This window comes from Opisthorchis viverrini (assembly GCF_000715545.1).
Source record: "Opisthorchis viverrini unplaced genomic scaffold opera_v5_44, whole genome shotgun sequence".
NCBI lineage: Eukaryota > Metazoa > Platyhelminthes > Trematoda > Opisthorchiida > Opisthorchiidae > Opisthorchis > Opisthorchis viverrini.
The window spans coordinates 384,745-403,122 of record NW_008751700.1 but is presented as its reverse complement, the minus strand read 5'-3'; the positions used below and the strand labels follow the sequence as shown (position 1 = coordinate 403,122).

Here is an 18,378-nt window from a genome sequence, read left to right as displayed (position 1 = left end):
GTCATCTCGGGCTTGCCTACAGTCACCTTTCTCCGCTTCCTAGTTTGTCCTCTTGGAAGCCTCGTACCTCCTTCAGTAGGCATGGCAGCACCGAAAGGATAGTACACTTGAACGACTTTGCTCCTTATCCAATTAAAAGACTGAAAAGTTTCCGTACTCATATTTAATGTGATAATCTGTTAAACCCATCCATTTAGAACAAACGATCTGAAATGCACAGTGCAGGTCAAGCGCCTTTATCGAGTGATCAGTTACCTTGAGTGAGCCCAACAAGTGGGCAGTAAGTTTGATGCTGATTGGATGTCATGTATGACCTCTCCATCAACTAGCGAGCACAGCCAGGGAAACTAGATAAGGGGTTGGTATATTGGACAAACCAGCTTGAACGCAAACTGAATGGAGGTTTAAGCTGTTAAATAGAACGAATTCACATTCTAACTTTGAAATGACCTGCATGGTTCAGGTGACTATCGCTGCTTCAGTGGAATGTCAATTGTCGGCTCTATTTGACAACTTCAGAGTAGCAACATGTAACCGGTCTAAACAAAGCTAGGAGAACGATCACATGTTTAGCGTGTAATCAATGCTTGTCGAGTTGTACTTCTTCGTGGGCAAAGTTGTTTTCGGTAAGATACCAGTGCCCATTCAGTTGACTGTTAGATTCCTCGAGTAGTTGAAACCACTGATGGGAGAAAGAAATCTGTAACAGAAAAGTGCGGAGCGGAGGTCATCCAATAAAGACTAGAAACGGCTTGGAAACAATATTGTTTTGGATGATGCATTCGTTTACTTCAAGTCCAGCGTTACCTGCAGAATTCGAAAATCGAACTGAGGCTGCGTTCTTGTCAATAAACCGATTCGCTCGCATGCTGTGTTTCATTTTCATGGATCCGAAAACCCAAATCCCGATTTCTCAGCTATTCACGCGTTACTAAGTGGCCAAATGGATCGTGTTTGGTCCATCCACTTATCATACAACAAAAACCGACCAAACATTGATCGTCAGCTCAATATTGCATCATTTCGATCACTGGTAATATAGATAATCTTTCAGCTGTAACACCCTTTCGGGACCTAGCTGCCATGCCACCCGAAAGAAACACGAGGGCTGGGTCACCCACAAAACTGCGCACTGATGATGTCTCCCCGTATGGTGACCAAACGTTTGCGAGTCAATTACCAAGCTCGGCGGACAGATCAACATTCACCTGATCAACAACCAATAAGAGCACCGACAAGCTAACCGAGTGCCAAAATTATCGGAGGAAAAGTGGTACCGTTGGAGGACTGTGTATACATAATATTTGTTCAATCCACAGAAGATTTGTCACGGCCGTACGATGTCCTACCCTGTCTGTGCTATCGTTAAATCGGTTACTTTTCAGCAACAGAGATTGTAGCAGTTTTCAAAGATTTCTATTTTCCACTTAATTTTGTGATACGTTTGCTTAGCACCACAAAATAAGCGAGTTTTCAAATAGTCATCTTGGCGATACAAAGGTTCTAGCCTCCAGAAGTGAATCGTGACTGAAGTGAAATCGAGTATGTATAGCAGAGCCTCAAACAAACTTCTATCCTTATACTTACTGCAAGAACTTCGTACAGACAGATCAAATTTTTCCACACAGAAATCCAATGTACTCGGAAATTTCGCCCAATCACACTAACACAGACACAACTGTCCTCTTCTCGTATTCTACGAAGGGGTATTATCAATACCATACATTTACAAGCCTTCGTGTTTTGATTGTAAGAATAAGCGGTAATCTGGATGAAAAGGAATAAATTTGAAGTTGGTGGAAGACTCTGGTTCACATCACTTGGTCCACGTTCACTAGTATAATGAGTGGAACAACCAAAGGATAACTTGACATCCGGTTCTCCTGAGACCCCTCATATCAGTGGCTACATTGATATGCGCTTGGAGGAACTAAGTTTCGTCAGAAACAAACTCCATCATCCCCAGACAGGCAAACAGAACCTTGTCTTCAGAACTAAGGTAATTGGAAAATAAATGCGTTACAATAACTAGTAACGTTTCTATTGTTTGACATGAGTATTTCGGAACGATTGCTTAGAATCACCATACAGCCCACTACTGGTTTCACTCTATTCGAGGTTATTCGTGTAGGTGTAATTCCCATTAGCTAAGAAAAAAATGATCCCTTACTTGAGCAGCAATATGGTTGAATGCTAACTTTTGAGTTCATATGCACACTGGGACTACAGACCCGGTAGATTCCCTCGTACTCAATAGCATACGGATTTTCTTCTGAATAATGTGCGGCGCACCATATGTTTCAAGATCTCCTACCAAAGATACTTAGCGGGGTTTCCTTTCAGAATCCTGAACAGTGACAACAAGATTACCGGCCTGTGTTACGCTGACGCGCAAACGTTTGTTTTTTGAAATATGCTGTGATACCTTGAATGTTGTATCAACCGAAACATGAGCTAACCTTCGTGCAACACATCCAGCTGAAAAATACAATGAACGAGAGATTCAGTTAGGATTCGGTTGAGTCTCTCATTGAAACCCAATCAGTCTTCAAGTGATTTTCATTTCGCAAAGTGCGTGCAACTTAGATTCAAGCAGAAAATAAGGATATATCTACCTGATAAGCCCCAAAAGGCAAAATCTGTCGAAGCTGTCAGAGTTTTCAGCAACTTCATGAATAATGTTTTCCGTGAACACACCTCTACCAGTTTCAGGCTCTATACTCTTGGACTCCTTTGAACGCAATAATTGTGTGAGCTGAACAAAGTTCTAGAACAAAAAAGAAACCCCTCACGTCATGGCATACTGCTATCGATCGACAAGCAGGAAGCCTATATCTATACAAGATTCACTGAAGAAGTTGCACGTCTTACCCTAAATTGCGAACCATTTCATGCTAAGCATGGGCTGTCTGAGGATAAGCCAAGAGTATCAACCTCACCACTAGAAATAAACAAATATACTGACGTTCCTTGCACAAGTGATATCTACAGCTTGCCTACGCGGAAAATAAGTGTATCCCTGCACCGGAATTATAATATAGTACAATATTGTGCATGAAGCCATATACACGACCTGTCCTGCTGCCGCTATTCAAATTGCCGAAGCGTTTTGTCTGGGAATTATTCCATTTACTCATCCACCTGTAGCTGAGTTGGTGGATACATTGGTAGGACTGACATGAGAACAAAGCAACATGTGCTCAAAAGATCCGCCTCATGTCAGTTGGCCTGAAATCAACTCTGATCGAATCCAGGGTCACATAATCGATCGTCAGGCATGTAATCAAAATAGGACATACAGCTGAACTCAATTCATCGCCCCAGGTCTTGTCACGGAGTAAACGGCCAGAGACTGAAGTTCCTAAAAGCCATATTGATTAGTTGTTTTAATTCTGTCCTCCGCGCCCAGAAAGATCCGAGGGTTACGGTGTGGCAGCATTAGTTTCAGTGACTGGTCACGTTGTTCCAGGCCTATATAAATTCTACAAACTCAACCGCATAACATATTCCATCCTGTTTTACACGCTTTGCGGCGTCTGAGTGTACGAAATGACTTCAAATGAGTTCGCGACTCTGTCGTTCTTATTGGCTTGCTCAAATCGATTAGGGGGTCTCAATGTCTTAAGCTCCCTCTGAAAACCCTTGGCAGCTATGCAACCCAAAGAAAAGAAAACAAAATAGACTACAGGACTACCGACCACGAACCGTACAGGCTGATAACGCCAGGGTGAGCGTGCAGGGAAGGATTAAGCTGATAAAGTGCAAGACAATTTAAATCACTCACCACTTTTTAATGAAATGCCGATGGCTAGAACACACCTAGGAAAGCTTAACCTGCTCATTGAATGTTGCTTCTAAGTTATGTTAGTTGGATGGTATTAAAACTCTAACTCAAACACAAGGTTCGGTAAAAAAAGAACAGGACAACGTACTATCGACGTAACTAAGAAGAAATGATTTCAACGTCATGTTGTAACCAATAAATAACGGCAAAGATCAATAAACGTGCAGATAAGCGGAACGCTACCGCAAAACTCTGCGGTTTTCACGAGCGACAATTAAACACAATATCAATCAAAGTTCAGAAATGCAACATAAGAGAAGATACCGCTAATAGCAGAGATAGGTGAACCTATTGCTTGACAGTAAACATCCAAGTCCCTACCCATGTCGTAACGCCTGTTGCGCACGTGTTGCCATATTCAAATAGACCTGTCTTCGGATCCTGCTGCTTACCAAAACATCGACTAATCTTGATATTCTTCACCTTCTGAGCTCGAGTATGAGACCACGTTGTAATGTGTTTCGGTAACGAAACCATCCAACTAGTATTTTTGGATTCCTACGTGTTGCTTCCGTGATGCTTTCCTCAGGATAGGCCGCTTTGTCTACGACGGCGCCCACCTGCACCTTCTGTGGCGTCGTAGTCGTGTGACTGAGTCTATATGACAATATGTAACTGGTAAACCATTTCTGGTTATTCTAGCTAATGATAATGGTAGTTGATGATAGCTACTGATAGCTAAGGGTATTTAAAGCATCATACACAATGTACAAATGGTAACATATAAACTTCGGTTCGTGAAGGAGTGCCTGAAGAACGATTGCCCCACTCACATGATGTGCCAATAGTAAGTAGTGTCAACGCATAGTCGCGTAGTTCACGCGAAGTCAGCCGATATGTGTGAAATGAGCACTGCAACATCCACTCGATGTGTGACCGATAGAAGCACCCAAAGTCTATTCAGTTGAAAATAGAAAGTTTAAAGCGCCATGGATACCCGATTCACGTCTGATCAGGAGTACGGAACTACTGAGTTAGATTACACCGGATGTCAGGCAGTGAGTGTAATCTTGAAAGCTTCAGTAAAAATAATTGCGCAATTCAACTGGACGCTATAGAGGATACTGCTGATCGGCTTTCCATCTAACGTAAACCTTAGGTGGACCCAATGTGTCCGGTTAGAGGACGAAGCAAAGTAGAGTGCTAGGCTGCTACAAGAGTCGGACTTTTCGTTTCTTCATGTGTCGAATCATATTGCGCGCACCAGACAGACGTAAGTGTATAACCATTCAAGCACTCACACGATGGTTCGCAGATAACTCAGTGTTTTAAAGCAGTTCTCTAAGTACGATTTCACGCCGTGTTCCCATAAGTAATGAGTTTTGACTGCGTGTGAGAATGCCTTGCCGTAACACAGCTGCGAGAGACCACATCGTTTTAATCAGATTATCCACAGTCTACAAGTGCCAATCTCATACGTCTCAGACGGTCATGGTAGAACTATTGTGCATCATCTTGATACGTATACAAACATACTAGAAAAAGATTACCAGAATACCAGACTTGTGGCACTACTGCCATGATTACGAAAGATACCTATAGGCCATGGTATGGATTTATACGATCGTACCTCTTCATTGACTCAAAAATTCAGTTACATTTGATTCCTCAGCGGCCTGTGATTAAAGCCTACCCGGTGTTCAGGTTGCTCTTGTGTGAAAAGAAAGCTTGAATACGTTAAATTGATGGAAGTTTTCACAATCCTGGAAGTTGCTTCACATAGATACTTCGCTTGACAAACTACCCGTGGCTATTTTCTTCACGAGAATATCGGTCTATTGGAAACAGTTCTACCCGACCAGCGTTCACATCACATGTAAAAACGGAAGACCAAATCAATTATATACACTCCCTCACGGAAGTATTTCTATTGCAAGCAGCATTTTTTAAACCTATTTTAGCATCACTCAACTGTTTGGATTAGAAAAAGACAAGTGTTGCAGTCTGTCCGCAAAGAAAACCTTTTAAGGGATGGCAGAATATTGTTCGACGAGGTTATTTCGTCTTGGAAATGGATGCGAAAATGTACTATCGTCATGGTCTTTCCTAATCGTCCAAAGTATATTCAGTTATTTATGCCTATTTTTGACGTCTTACCTATATCTTCTGATAAGTAGTTCGAGGTTTGACTTTGTATAATACCTATGGCACAATCCCAGCCTGTTAGTCATTCACCGACGATATTTTGCTAGCCATATTGCAGTGTGAGTAATACCATTTGGGCGGCGAAATTGATATGCTCTGTCGCTTTCGCTGCGCTGGTCCTCTGCGTGCATATCAGTGCAGGCTATAATGGGTAACCCTGGACGTGGCCTGGCGCACTGCTACACATCATCTTAATCAGCACAACAGGACCTAAGTACTTGCGGTCTCTTGGCTCACGGCTGCTTGTGTGAGCCTCTATAGCGTTGCTTCGTTGATAGTTGTTGACAAAGTTTGGGTGGAGTTACCAGCCTTGGTCAATTATTTCCCTGGCTAGAGCTTGCCCACTTGTCCTTCAAGTGTCATCAAGATTGCCTACCCCGGCCGGTCGCTATACGTGCCATCTGTTGGCGCGTCAAACGAACCGTGTTCTGGTTGTGGTATACACAAACGTTAGAGCGACTAGCTGGTTGTGTAACCCTCGCAGGTTACCTGGTCTTGTGTGTGCTGATGGAATATTTGTGAAATCGGATTGCAACATCCAATGGAACCCTCTTTACCCAATGAAAGGGATAACCTCATCGCCACCGTTTCGCGTCAACGGACCGTGTGGGTGGTCATTCTGACAAGGAAACTGGCATAACCACGTCATTTGGCCCAACGCATTTCTGCATCCACACACGATGGTAATCTAGACAGCAGACGAATAGGTTCAAAAAAGTAAACGAAACTGCTGTCGGTCACTTTCATTTCTATCAAGAATCTTCGCCGGTTTGTAGAAGTATGATTTATGCGGACGACAAACCAGCTGATCAATATCACAATGCTCCTGTGCAGGTACCTATCGAAGTTGCACTATCACAGCAACAGCCATAGGGACTAGAGAGACAAGGGCTCAAGTTAGAAGAATTGGTTCACTGAGTTACGGAACCTTCATTCATCGTGTACATGATCAAAACAAGCAACAAAATAAGACTGCAACATCGATTATGGATCTGGAGTTTTTAATGATACCATCAGGAGGTACAAATGACCAAGGCCAAGTTGCGTGTCCCATGGGTCTAGTCACACATGAACAGTTCGATTCGATTGATGAACGGCACCGACGTGATGTCAGTTTGTTTGCCACGGGCAGAGCTTAAACTGCTGCAGTGTGATTCGTTCTGCTGCATGGATCAGAAACGTAACCTCTACACGAAAAGGACATACGAAAGTTTTCAGTGTCTGACCATCGGTGTTTCCGAAGCATTGGTGGGATCTGGTAGGAACACTGGATTAGCAATGATGAGGTGTGCCAGGTGGTTTTAGGAAAAATGAAGTTTCTTACGATAGATGAATAGATTACGCTGGTTAGGACATGTACTCTGCATGTCGGAGGACTGTCTCCCTCCAAGAGTTCTTTTCGCCCAGGCCTTTGCCAACTGAAAGCAACCAACAGTAGGACAGTGCATGGCCGGCACCGAAGTATGAAAACACTAACCGGTAAACTGAGTCGGATTGACAACTGCCGCCTCCCTGGATCGGGACCCTGGGACTCAACTCGCCAAAGGTTAATGACATTGTCGCAATGACCCAATCGCACGGTCAGTGGAGCTAATGCATCAAGGTTAACGCCTTCGATGCATAGCTACCCAGTTCCAAAACTAGCTAACCATGCCGTCGCCTCCAATGCTCGGCTGCGTCCCACACTCGTTTACTTTTCGGTGATCGATATTGTAGCAGCTAGAACTAATTTCGCCATGGTATGCGGTTTATACTTAATGAATTTAGTTGATGGATAACCAAAACGGGCCTAGAATTTCCAAAAAGGATATTTCACCTGTCTGGGAGAGCGTGCTATATCCCCAGATAGACGAGGATCATGGGACATGGTTTGAAGAGCGTGATCTAATGGTGACATCAGCAGCTTAGTTAAATGACCGGTGTCGGTTAATAATGAACCAACCACAATTTTGGTGACTAGATCAGTGATTCTTGAAACCAACAAGAGGTTCCGGTCTGATTCTAGAAAAGACGAAGGGAAATTCAATGAAAAAATCTCATTCTGCAAAAATAATCTCGATAGAGTCGTTTACTGTTGAGAGATTCCGGAGATTAATGCTGCGTGTGATTTTTGAGGTAAAACCTTGTCTGGAGAAGAAGTTCAACGCTCCCGTGTTTGGTCTAATGATGAGTACATAATGGAAATTAGACCTAACCATGAGATATTTGGGAACTATTTGACAGGTCTGTAGCATCTGCAATTCAGTTGATGATCATATCTACGAGCAATGAAATGACTGCCAAACATAACCCATAATAACAACGAACGTCTTACTTGCATTTGGTTTCGAACTGCTTCCCATATCTACAGGATTGTACGGATTGGGAAGAAATACAACTAGCATCTGAGAATGCTGGCTCATGAGAATTTAAGTGACCATAATGCGTGGTACAGGATCAAAAATGTGGTGAAAGTGGTCACTTTAACCTCAGTGCAACCACTAAGATTTCGTGTCCAGTTCATGTAATTTCACTTAATCTGTAATTTCATCTGACATTTTGACTTGTTCCTAACGCATTAAAAATAAAGTGCCCTAGGGGAACGTTGGTTGCCACTGACCATTAGAGAGCTAAACACATGAGTAGCGTGGAAAAGGCAAGCAATTAAACTACCAGAATAAATAGCGGATTCAGTTCTGGTATCGACACGGCGATATGACGACAGCACAGAATGTAGATGCTCAGTTTCCGCGTAGAACAAAAAGACCACTTCATAGCTTACAGTGGAGTTGAACAAAAACCAGTGTAGCACGTGGAGCATTTGCTCAGCATTGAAAAAGTGCAAATGTTTGAACTTGTGGAGAAAGTGGGATAATCAAGGCAGTGCTTATCTTCAAAACGGTATTCGAAGTTAATGTCGCGGCCACAGATGTATCAATGTTGCTTGTGTTGTAATTAGACCTTCTGGCGTCACTTATTTTTCGAAGTCTTAAGGAACATGCGAAGCCATGACCCTTGAGCATCAAGCAGGAGTTCGACGGAGTGGAAGCTAAACTGATCATGTTTTCACATTCATCGGATGTTAGCGAACGCCATATGTATACATGACCCACAATCTCCGTGTCCATTGACCTCAAGGGTGTGTGTGATTCTGTCAAAAGGTTACCGATTCTAAGTAGACCTGTCCTTGTGGTTCGCGGAAATAATCCACTCTGTATATCCACTTACTCTCAGTTCTGTGAGAAATTATAAGAAGTTCTGTGAATGCTTCCATACAAAGCGCGGTGTCCATTTTTCCTTCACATTTGTCATCGGTAAACTGGTAAAGTAAGTCATGGATGGTCTTCAAAATTACTGTACTCAATTCGTTGTCGATGAGAACCCTGCCTATCTGCTGTACGCAGGAGAAGACAAAACAGAAGCACCGTTGTATTAACTGACCATCATCATGTCACATTTTAGCGTGTCTTGCACCTAGAAAATACAACCATACTTCAGAGCGTGCAGTCTCAAAACAAGTGCCTTCCAAATGAAGGGAAAATACTGGAGGCTCTAGTGAATTTAAAAAGCTCAGAAAGAGGTGTGTGTCTGAACAGGCCAGTGCCCAAATCTAAAACGCCCAAATCACATCTGCTAACTTGCGTCACCTGCGGCGTCAAAGGTATCACTGAGTTTCAAGGGAGGTATGTGTCAGACTACAGTGAGGGACATGTTGTGAGGTCGCAAGACATGGCTTCTGTGGGCAGATGGTGTAAAGTTCACTCAGATTGCTGACCATTGATGTCTCAATTGTCTTTGGTGTCGGATTGAGTCAGTGTGGAAATTAGAAGACGTTTGTTTGGTCATGTCGCAGGTAGTCCAGTCATGGAAACATACGGTAACAGCAACTGCGGTTGCACGGCCATGCGCCATTTATACCAATCACACTCTACGGAGACGACTGCTTTTCTGCGTACCTGCTACAGAATGACGCGAACTACGAGGTGAACGTGTGAGTTGACAGAAGTGTACAAAAGAGACTACAAGGGCTTAGGGTGATATTGATGCGGTTTTTCTCCCAGCATGGGCTCTTGGCTGAAGACTTTACAGAGAATAGCGGCTAACCAGTGTCAATGAAGTTCGCTCTGTTCTTCTTTTCCAGGTTGTCTGATTGCGCGTTTGAATGTGCTATTAACCCAGAATGTTTACGGCAGGCTAGCATCAGGTCCATCCCCCATCCTGTTTTCGAACTTTAGGGCTTTGAATATAATTGAATGAGTGTGTGGATAAATGACAGTGCAGCAACACTGCGTTTGTTTCCGATGAAAATGACCCGACTAAAGACCAGCAGTCAGGGATAGCTAGCACATCATTATCAACACATATATCCGTGGGCAGCAGTTCGTCTCTCACAAAGTGGCTGAAACTCATCATGTTGTGAATAACTTCTCATCTCAGCAATCCCTGAACCACACCAGAGGATGCGCATGCGGTATCTGGAGTTTCTCCTATCAGGTAGGTCAGTGGACAGAAGTCTGACAAGCAGTCTCCTGACCCTCCAAGCATGAAGTTGTAGCACGTAGTCTTACGCCAAAGACCACTACCTTCTCGCCATATCATAGAGACGGACACTATGAGTGAAGGTTCTATTCGTTCTCCCGTCTATGTTAGGAGTCCCTCAAAGTATCTAAGAACATACAAAAACACGAGGTTTGCAAGTGTCTTTAAATTACATCAGCCGTGTCGCATTCTTTGCCACACAAAACTAGACGGATAAGGAAAAACTTTTCAACTGTATCGCTTGACATTCACTTCTCACTTTGCGGACAAGTTAGTCAGGCACCCAGGGTAGTGACTGATTGAGTAGCATGATTGATATTTCCTAATCCGCATCACTATTCATATCTAGCTCTCTTATTGCTATGTCAGCAGTTGTTGAGTGAACTCCTAAACAAACAGGTGATCAAACTGCTTTGAAAATGAATCTGCACACTTTATCAGTAGACACTTGCTGCATTCCGGAAACTCGAAAACAAGACCAATGTAGGGTGAATGAGCTCAAGGTACCTTTACTCTCCAGCCGCTACCGACTACAGACACCAGGTGACTTTTCAGCTGTTGCTGCGTGTTGCGCCGGATTTGGGTTAGTCGTGCGCACGTAAGTTTACTCTTCACTCCTTACTCGATTTGGCAGCAACGAACAACCAGATGTGTGCGCCGTTTGACAACTCACACCGACAAGCACTCGTACCGGTCCAAATAGTATGGTGACCAATTACGCACTGACTAATTGCAGGTCCAATTCAACTCCCTATTAGGAATTTACAACCTTCCTGTCCACCAAAAAGAGAACATATAGTCCTAATAAAGAAAAAGTGAAGTACGTCAGCTTAAAGACAGATAGGCTTTGGGTATATCTTTCTTCTGGACACAAAACGTCATGGTAATGGCTGGTGTTTTTCAACCTCGTGCAGAACATCAGTCTTTAAATAGTAATGAGCTCTGAAACAGTAAGCGACCTTATGCCAAAGCGATCACAGTACAATCAGACGTGAATCAATTTTTGAGAAAAAACATTCTTAAATACAGGCTAACGCCAGTATACTGCGTTTCCGAAGTAAACGTAAACAAACATATGCCCACTTATTAGTAGAAATACGTCGTGAATCACATAAAAAATAGATACCAAAGCCAATTATACGATGGTCTTCAAATACCTCTTCAAAAAACACGGTTCGTTGCTAAAAAGAGAGCACATACGCAGGAATCACTAGATTTTAGGACAGTCAGTCACTCTATTATGTGAAGGTATGACCCTATGACGCTGCATCCCATTAGGATTGCTGTATACTCTGGCCAGACCGTCTTTAATTCGACTCCTCAACGCAAGTCGTGGTCTTTCGGTTCAGGTATCCCTCCGTTAAGTATTGATGTCATTCTGCCTTTAAATGGTACCGGCTCAGTGGGTCGGACAAGCTACAAAAGGGATTGTGAGTTCGTGTGTCTTGTTTTCATTACATTGTCCGAACTTCTGTGGAAATAAAAATATATTTTACTTCAGTTTAGTGTTTAGTACTGAAAATTTAAACGCGGACGGTTCTCGGTGCTTCACTTCTAAAAACTCATTCGGACAATCAGGATTTGTAGACATGCCCCACACCATTTCAAACCATCCCCTCAGACTCCACGGCAAGTCTCAACAACGGTACTCAGACTTCGCAATCCCTTTCATATCTGCCTATCAGGTCAGAGGTTGACCAACTCTCCGTTTGTGCAACTCTGAATAGGTACATTATGATTCGCCATGCGCAATTTATGGTCACCAAATCTTTTATGCTGGACAAACGCCTCGATTGAAGTCCCATCTGCGCAACCAAACACACGCTATCTCTCTTATCACGGAGCCGCTGGCATCAACGTATATGAGTTAGGGTTCAAATACAAGGGTTATTGATGATCTAAAGAATTCGCAGTTTGGCTGGTTACAGAGACCACGATTCACAACCGTACAGCAGAACGGCCCATATGTTAGTCTTACACACATGTCCTCCAAACTTCAGGGATATACTGCTTTGTCTCAAAATCGCAGATGCGAAAAATACGGGGAACACTCCACAGCCTCGACTGAACCTCCTTGAATCGCATGCGATGTGTTCAGTGGCTGCATTCCCATAAGCGTGACTTTGCACTTTGTGGGTGCAAAGTGCGTGTTAAAGGGCAGGATAACTTCGGTCAGTTCGTCCAAAAACACGCCTTCTTTCCTCTTCCAAAAACAAAAACGATGTCACCTAGATTACCCAAATTGACAAGGTTCTTGTGACAACTATTTGAATCTGAGAACTTCGGAAACTTATTGTTCGGATCAGTATCCCGTCGATCACAGAAAATGAATAGAACGAAGAGAATAATCATCAATGTCAAACACCGCTCTGTGAATGGATGCGTCTGGAGAGCTGTCTTCATATTTTTACGTCATTTGCTATTCGACGATTTATTTTTCACACGATGTATTTGAAATTTGATGCTGGGAGTGGCCACTGATTTTTGGTATAAGCTCTTTGCCTTCTGCTCATTTTCAGTATTCTCAGTCTTCAGAATTTTTAGTCATCTGCGTCTTTTTGAAACTTCAACTCTAGAGCTTCAGATCGCTGATAAGTTCACCTATCTTGGTGACAGCATCAATCGTGACTGAACTGTGTCAGCTGCACGTAGCAGCAAAGAGTGAGAAATTTTTCTAACCCGCATTATGTGCAGTGTTAGAACCACATGTCGCCGCTTATATGAGGCAGATTTAAGTGTCTTAATTTATGGTTGCTACAGTTAGCTACTTCGACGTGGAGGCCAAAAAATACAAAAACTGTCCACCATGTTATCCTAGCGTAACGAAAATTAACCGCAAGCCAACGCATGGGTAGACACTTGGCGACATGTTATCATTAAAGCAACTTAATATGCAATATCCATATCAGAACACTTCCGGGAAAAGAAGACTGTTTTGTATCTGAAACCACGAGTAAATGAATAGCCGAAAACAGCCCCTACTTAGCAACGCAAACTAAAAGTGGGTACAGCCGAAATGGGCGCCGTAAAATCTTTGCGCTCTTACAGCTTGGACTCAGGTGATTTATTTCCAAGTGGTTAGGAAGTTAGCGCTTAACAAAACCCAATGAGACATGCTGTTGCCGCTCTGACAGACAGCTAAGTTGAAGTTTTCCTGCTATTTTACGTCTACTTTGTAGTGCAGATTCGCACACGATGCTGAGTCAGCCTCATTGATGGCTGTTTTCTCTAGCACGATATTTTTATTTCACTCCTGCACGAAGGTGGAGGCACCTTTTTTCGGTCGTTTGTCCCGATAAAATACGGTCTATAAAATAGAAATCCTCATTTTTATGTCATAACTACATGGTAGCTGTGAAGCAACTGTGTCGCAGTCAATAATTAGGATCACGTTCAGTTTTTATCATTGCAACATATCCGGAAGTACTGCATAGGCCTCTATTGATGGTTTGAGATAAAACAGTAACTGACTGTGGTCTTCTGGAGTAATTAAGCTGTGCCAACGATAAACGCAGCGTTATTCAAAGGAAGAACCAGACGAAAACTACGGGTGTAAGTAGAACAATGGGTTGCAGAGATAGACCGTCTCACCGAGCTTATGCCCAAAAGCAAAGCCTTCTGGAGCAAGATCAGCGCATATGCTATTTAGTTAGGCAACTTTTCTTTCTTTTCCAAGATAACCGGAATAATGGCGGAAAATCGACAGTGACAGACTCACTTATCATCGATGGTGTAATTCGTGTTACACAACACCAATCCTTCGGGCCCGACTCCAAAAGTGAGCCGTCTTTCAAAAATGTCCTTTACCTCATAAAAGTGCATTCCATATGATGGAACTTCAGTAGCAGCTAAGCGGAGAAGTTCATATTGCACGTGCTGAACTGTGAATCCGTCCAGACCACGATGAAAATTTGCCGCAAGACCTATAGCATCTGGAGGAATCTCTCCTCGACTATCTGGCCAGAAACACGCGTATTTACAGGGCGTGGTGTTTTGGTTGTACTTCCCAAACTGTACATAAGCCATGAGTGCAATCAGATGAGCCTGAGTTTGAAGATTCATTTCTGCATCCCACACACCCTCCTTTAGTTGACGGACCACGTTGATGTAAAATTGGTGCCTAGAAATAAAAATGACGAGTGTATAAAATATCTTACCTCGTCCCTTCTAGGAGGATATCCTCTGGAGGTATGAAAAATTTTACTCTGAAGTAGAGGTGGTAGGGAGGTGATGAAGACAGCTGTTTGGAAAGCCGGTTGCGGTTATTAACCCACAGTATTTCGTTTTTGCTACCCACAAACTGAATTCCAAAGTACTCCGCTTCCTCCACAATGCCAAGCTCCCGACAAATCTAAGATGGAATAAATACAATACAGTTTGGGAAAATGGTGAGGTGCATTATAAACTAATAAAAGCCCCAGCTGATATACATACATGTACAAAAACGTAAGTCGTCCAGTCGATCACAAAAAGTACTTACTGGCCTGCAAACATGCAGCCAATAGTTTTCACACAAACGGACTATGTTAAGTAAACCGCCTAGAATTTTTCCATATTTGAGCCACCTTAACTGTACTGGATGCGCTGTCAATTGGTTGTGATCTATCTGCCAGGAAGAGTGTAACTACTCAAAGCAAATAGTCATTAATATACTTTATTGGGGTGCCACAAATACGAAAAAAGCATCACGCTGCAACGGAAGTGATTGCTTCTGCGAAATACAGGCCAGCGTCCGTGCTAATTAATGGTTGTTGCCACAAATACGAAAAAAGCATCACGCTGCAACGGAAGTGATTGCTTCTGCGAAATACAGGCCAGCGCCCGTGCTAATATAATGGTTGTAGGTGAGCTGGGATACTGTTAGGACGCCCACACATAAACAGGACTATTAGGGTCACCGGCCAAAACCAATGGCTCAAAAGCGGTGCTTGGCAACAAATACAGATGTGACACCATTTTTATATAACAAGTTGCCAAGCATGCTCTAACTTTCAACTTGAAGGGCCAGGAGACTGTGAAGGTTAGACCTCTAAGCATTGACCAACCGCTTTGTTCTGCCCCGCAACCTTTGGCAAAAAGCATTAGAAGCAGATGTGCGGTAAGCAAGCTCCAAAAATGCTATTCGCTTAGTAGGTACAAGAACATAGGGCTCAAATATCGATGGCTATTGTATCGAATTAATTCTAAAAATCTTAAACCGTGCTAGGCACTTTTCTGTCCAGATTCAAGCGACGGGTGACATCTTTAAAACAAAAGGAAATGCAATAACTTGGTTTTTATGAGCCTTATGCTGCATTTTTCACAACTGGTTTGTTTACATAGCTGGAATTTATGGTAACAAATGCTCAAGCTTATCAGGTTGAGGCTTTCTCTGCAGCTTTACCCCGTATGGCAACTGAAGCAGCTACAATAGGCTGAGGGTGAAGACTGGCCAGTATGTTATCATCAAAGCACTACCTCCACTATGTCAGCCAAAGCAAAGTCACTCGCCTGCCTTTGTAATCCTATTTCAGGTCATTCTACGTCATTTGAGGCTAAAAGGCACTGCGTTTATACCTTCATTTGACCCTCTGGTTATCTCCTGTGTGAGAGTATGACGATTCCCTGAATATTACAAATTACTGCTGCCTATACAAACGATCTTTTACAGCGAAATTTAGCTACAATGATGTAGACAGTAGTAAGCTTAGGGAGTCGTGCAAGCAAAATCAAACTTAGCAGCCTTAATAAAGAAACATGTTCACTCCCTTAAGGACGAAAACAATGCCGGTATAGGTGAGGAGACATTGAGGTTGCGTATAAGCCACCAACAGGTTTCGAACCATAAACACATCATGATTACAAGCTTACTAGATATTCGCCTTTTTCATAAGCTTAAGACTACGTGTACTGAACATCCATCAACCAAGACCTCTGAATAGGCTAAAAGATGACTGTTCTCCGGTCCCAACTGTTATTCAAAACAATTATATAAGAATCTTCGAGTCATTTTCTGCTTTTCACGTGTAATGTATTAAAAAAAGCAGGGTACATAACGGCTGCAAGTGACCTGGACTAACTATCGGAAACATATAGGCTACATAGAAGGCGTATTCATACCACGCTTTACTCGGCAGAACGTGCGAGATCTCATGAAACAGGTCCGCGGTGGCTTCATCCAACAACACAAGCCAACAGCCAAAACAAACGATTTTCCGCTTTCCACGATCATCTCAGGTCCTCTAAAGAGATAGGTCCTGACCATGGGTTGAACATATTACATTACATTACACGCTACACATGGCGCAGAAGCACGATGCGTCCAGTTCGGAAGGAACGAGTGAGCGCTCAAGAAACCGCAGTAAAAGAAAACAGCTCGTCAGTATTTCCTGAATTACGAAACTTGGCTAATCTCAGTGGCCTGACAAAAAGAGCGCGAATAACCAGTCTATAAAAAACAACCTGCCCATCCACACCGTTGATCTTGTGCACAATGCAAAGGCTCAAGTTTTTAAGTCGAACTTTGAAGAGAGAAATTTAATTCAACCCACCCACCTTCCGTGTTCTCCCTAAAAAGTAGTCCCCTTGTCTCGTAATTGGTGTGATTTCGCCCTAGTGACCCAAAAGGTAGCTCAATTTACACATCTGGGAGTTACATCAAGATTAAATAAACATCCAAAAACTATCCGGTCTCACTGTATATGAGACACTGTACATGACACAACACAACTAACAACTATAACAAAGTCCTGAGCACCCCACCAAGCGGGTCCTAGTTCTTCGGTGGCTCCTTAAAACACCGCCTAGCATAAAACCGTTAGACCTTACCTTGGGATCCGCGACGATTCCATTTTGGTAAGCCATACTATATCACTTTGATCTTCTATCTTTTCTTCAATTAAAAAACCATACCAGATCGAGCCCGCTATCCCTAGGTTTCTAGAGCTCAGTGATGCCATGGTCCACTAGTAGACCTGACTCATATAGCTTCCACTAGTCAACCTTACATCAAGTCTGTAAATGTTTAATACAATGAGCTTATTTGAGCGTTTAGTGCAATGCTAATGTTACGAAATTTTGGAAAGTTCAGACTCAACATCCAGAATGGACCCTCAAGCAACTGTTTGGGACTGTGTTATAACCAACGGTTTTCACTTGCCTTATCAAGAACGTCTTGTCCGACGGCTCTGTGTTCCACTTCAACTTGCAAAACGCTGTTGTCCGCGTGAGAAATGTAGCAAATAATGGGTGCCCCAGCCTGGGTGCGGCCGGGTTCAGTGAAGGCGCGGGTCAGGTGGCGCGATTTGTAGGATAATCCATCAGGAAAGACACTATGAGCCATGATGAGTTAAATTCCATCCAGGACTTAAAGGATGGGAAACGGACGAGATTCACATCACTAAACGGTAGCAAAACCGATTTTGGTACCAAATGGGTATGCCGTGACCTTGAGAAGGATCATTAAAAATAAAGTACTAAAACAACACATGAAAAAACTTGACTCCGAAATGTTTTGAAGGCAGAAGATTTAGCCTGTCCTTATCACTCTCCCCACTTTCTAAAGTTAATATGCAGAAGCTAGCTGTGGAAAGCGCCTTGGCAGTTCACGGGTAACCGGTTCAAATGGTAATTCGTTGTCACATTTACCATTCTTCCTGAACTAAAACTATACTTTGTAACTGTCTTACATACTGTATCATGACGTTTGTTTTAATGTTACGAATACACAATTTTCCGGTGCGACCTGCTGACTTTTTGCTGAACGAGTGCATTTACGCTCCGTTGAACTGTTTGTTGACTGCTGAATGAGTGTGACTAGATCTCTGTGGTATTGCCAAATGTTGAACGTCACAATAAATCCTCGTGACATTTTTAGCCGCGGATAATCTTCC

The 18,378-nt window shown here is 43.0% G+C and overlaps 1 protein-coding gene across 1 annotated transcript in view; it reads right to left on the bottom strand.

The window, feature by feature from the left end:
* Window positions 1–17,904, bottom strand: part of T265_03189 (hypothetical protein) — a gene marked incomplete at both ends in the record, with an annotated part of 52,826 nt that extends 34,922 nt beyond the window's left edge. The window contains 2 exons of the mRNA XM_009167608.1: window positions 14,226–14,858; window positions 17,646–17,904. Of these exons, the coding sequence (XP_009165872.1) occupies window positions 14,226–14,569 (344 nt within the window). The remainder of the gene's footprint in view (window positions 1–14,225; window positions 14,859–17,645) is intronic.
* Between the last annotated feature and the right edge of the window lie 474 nt (window positions 17,905–18,378).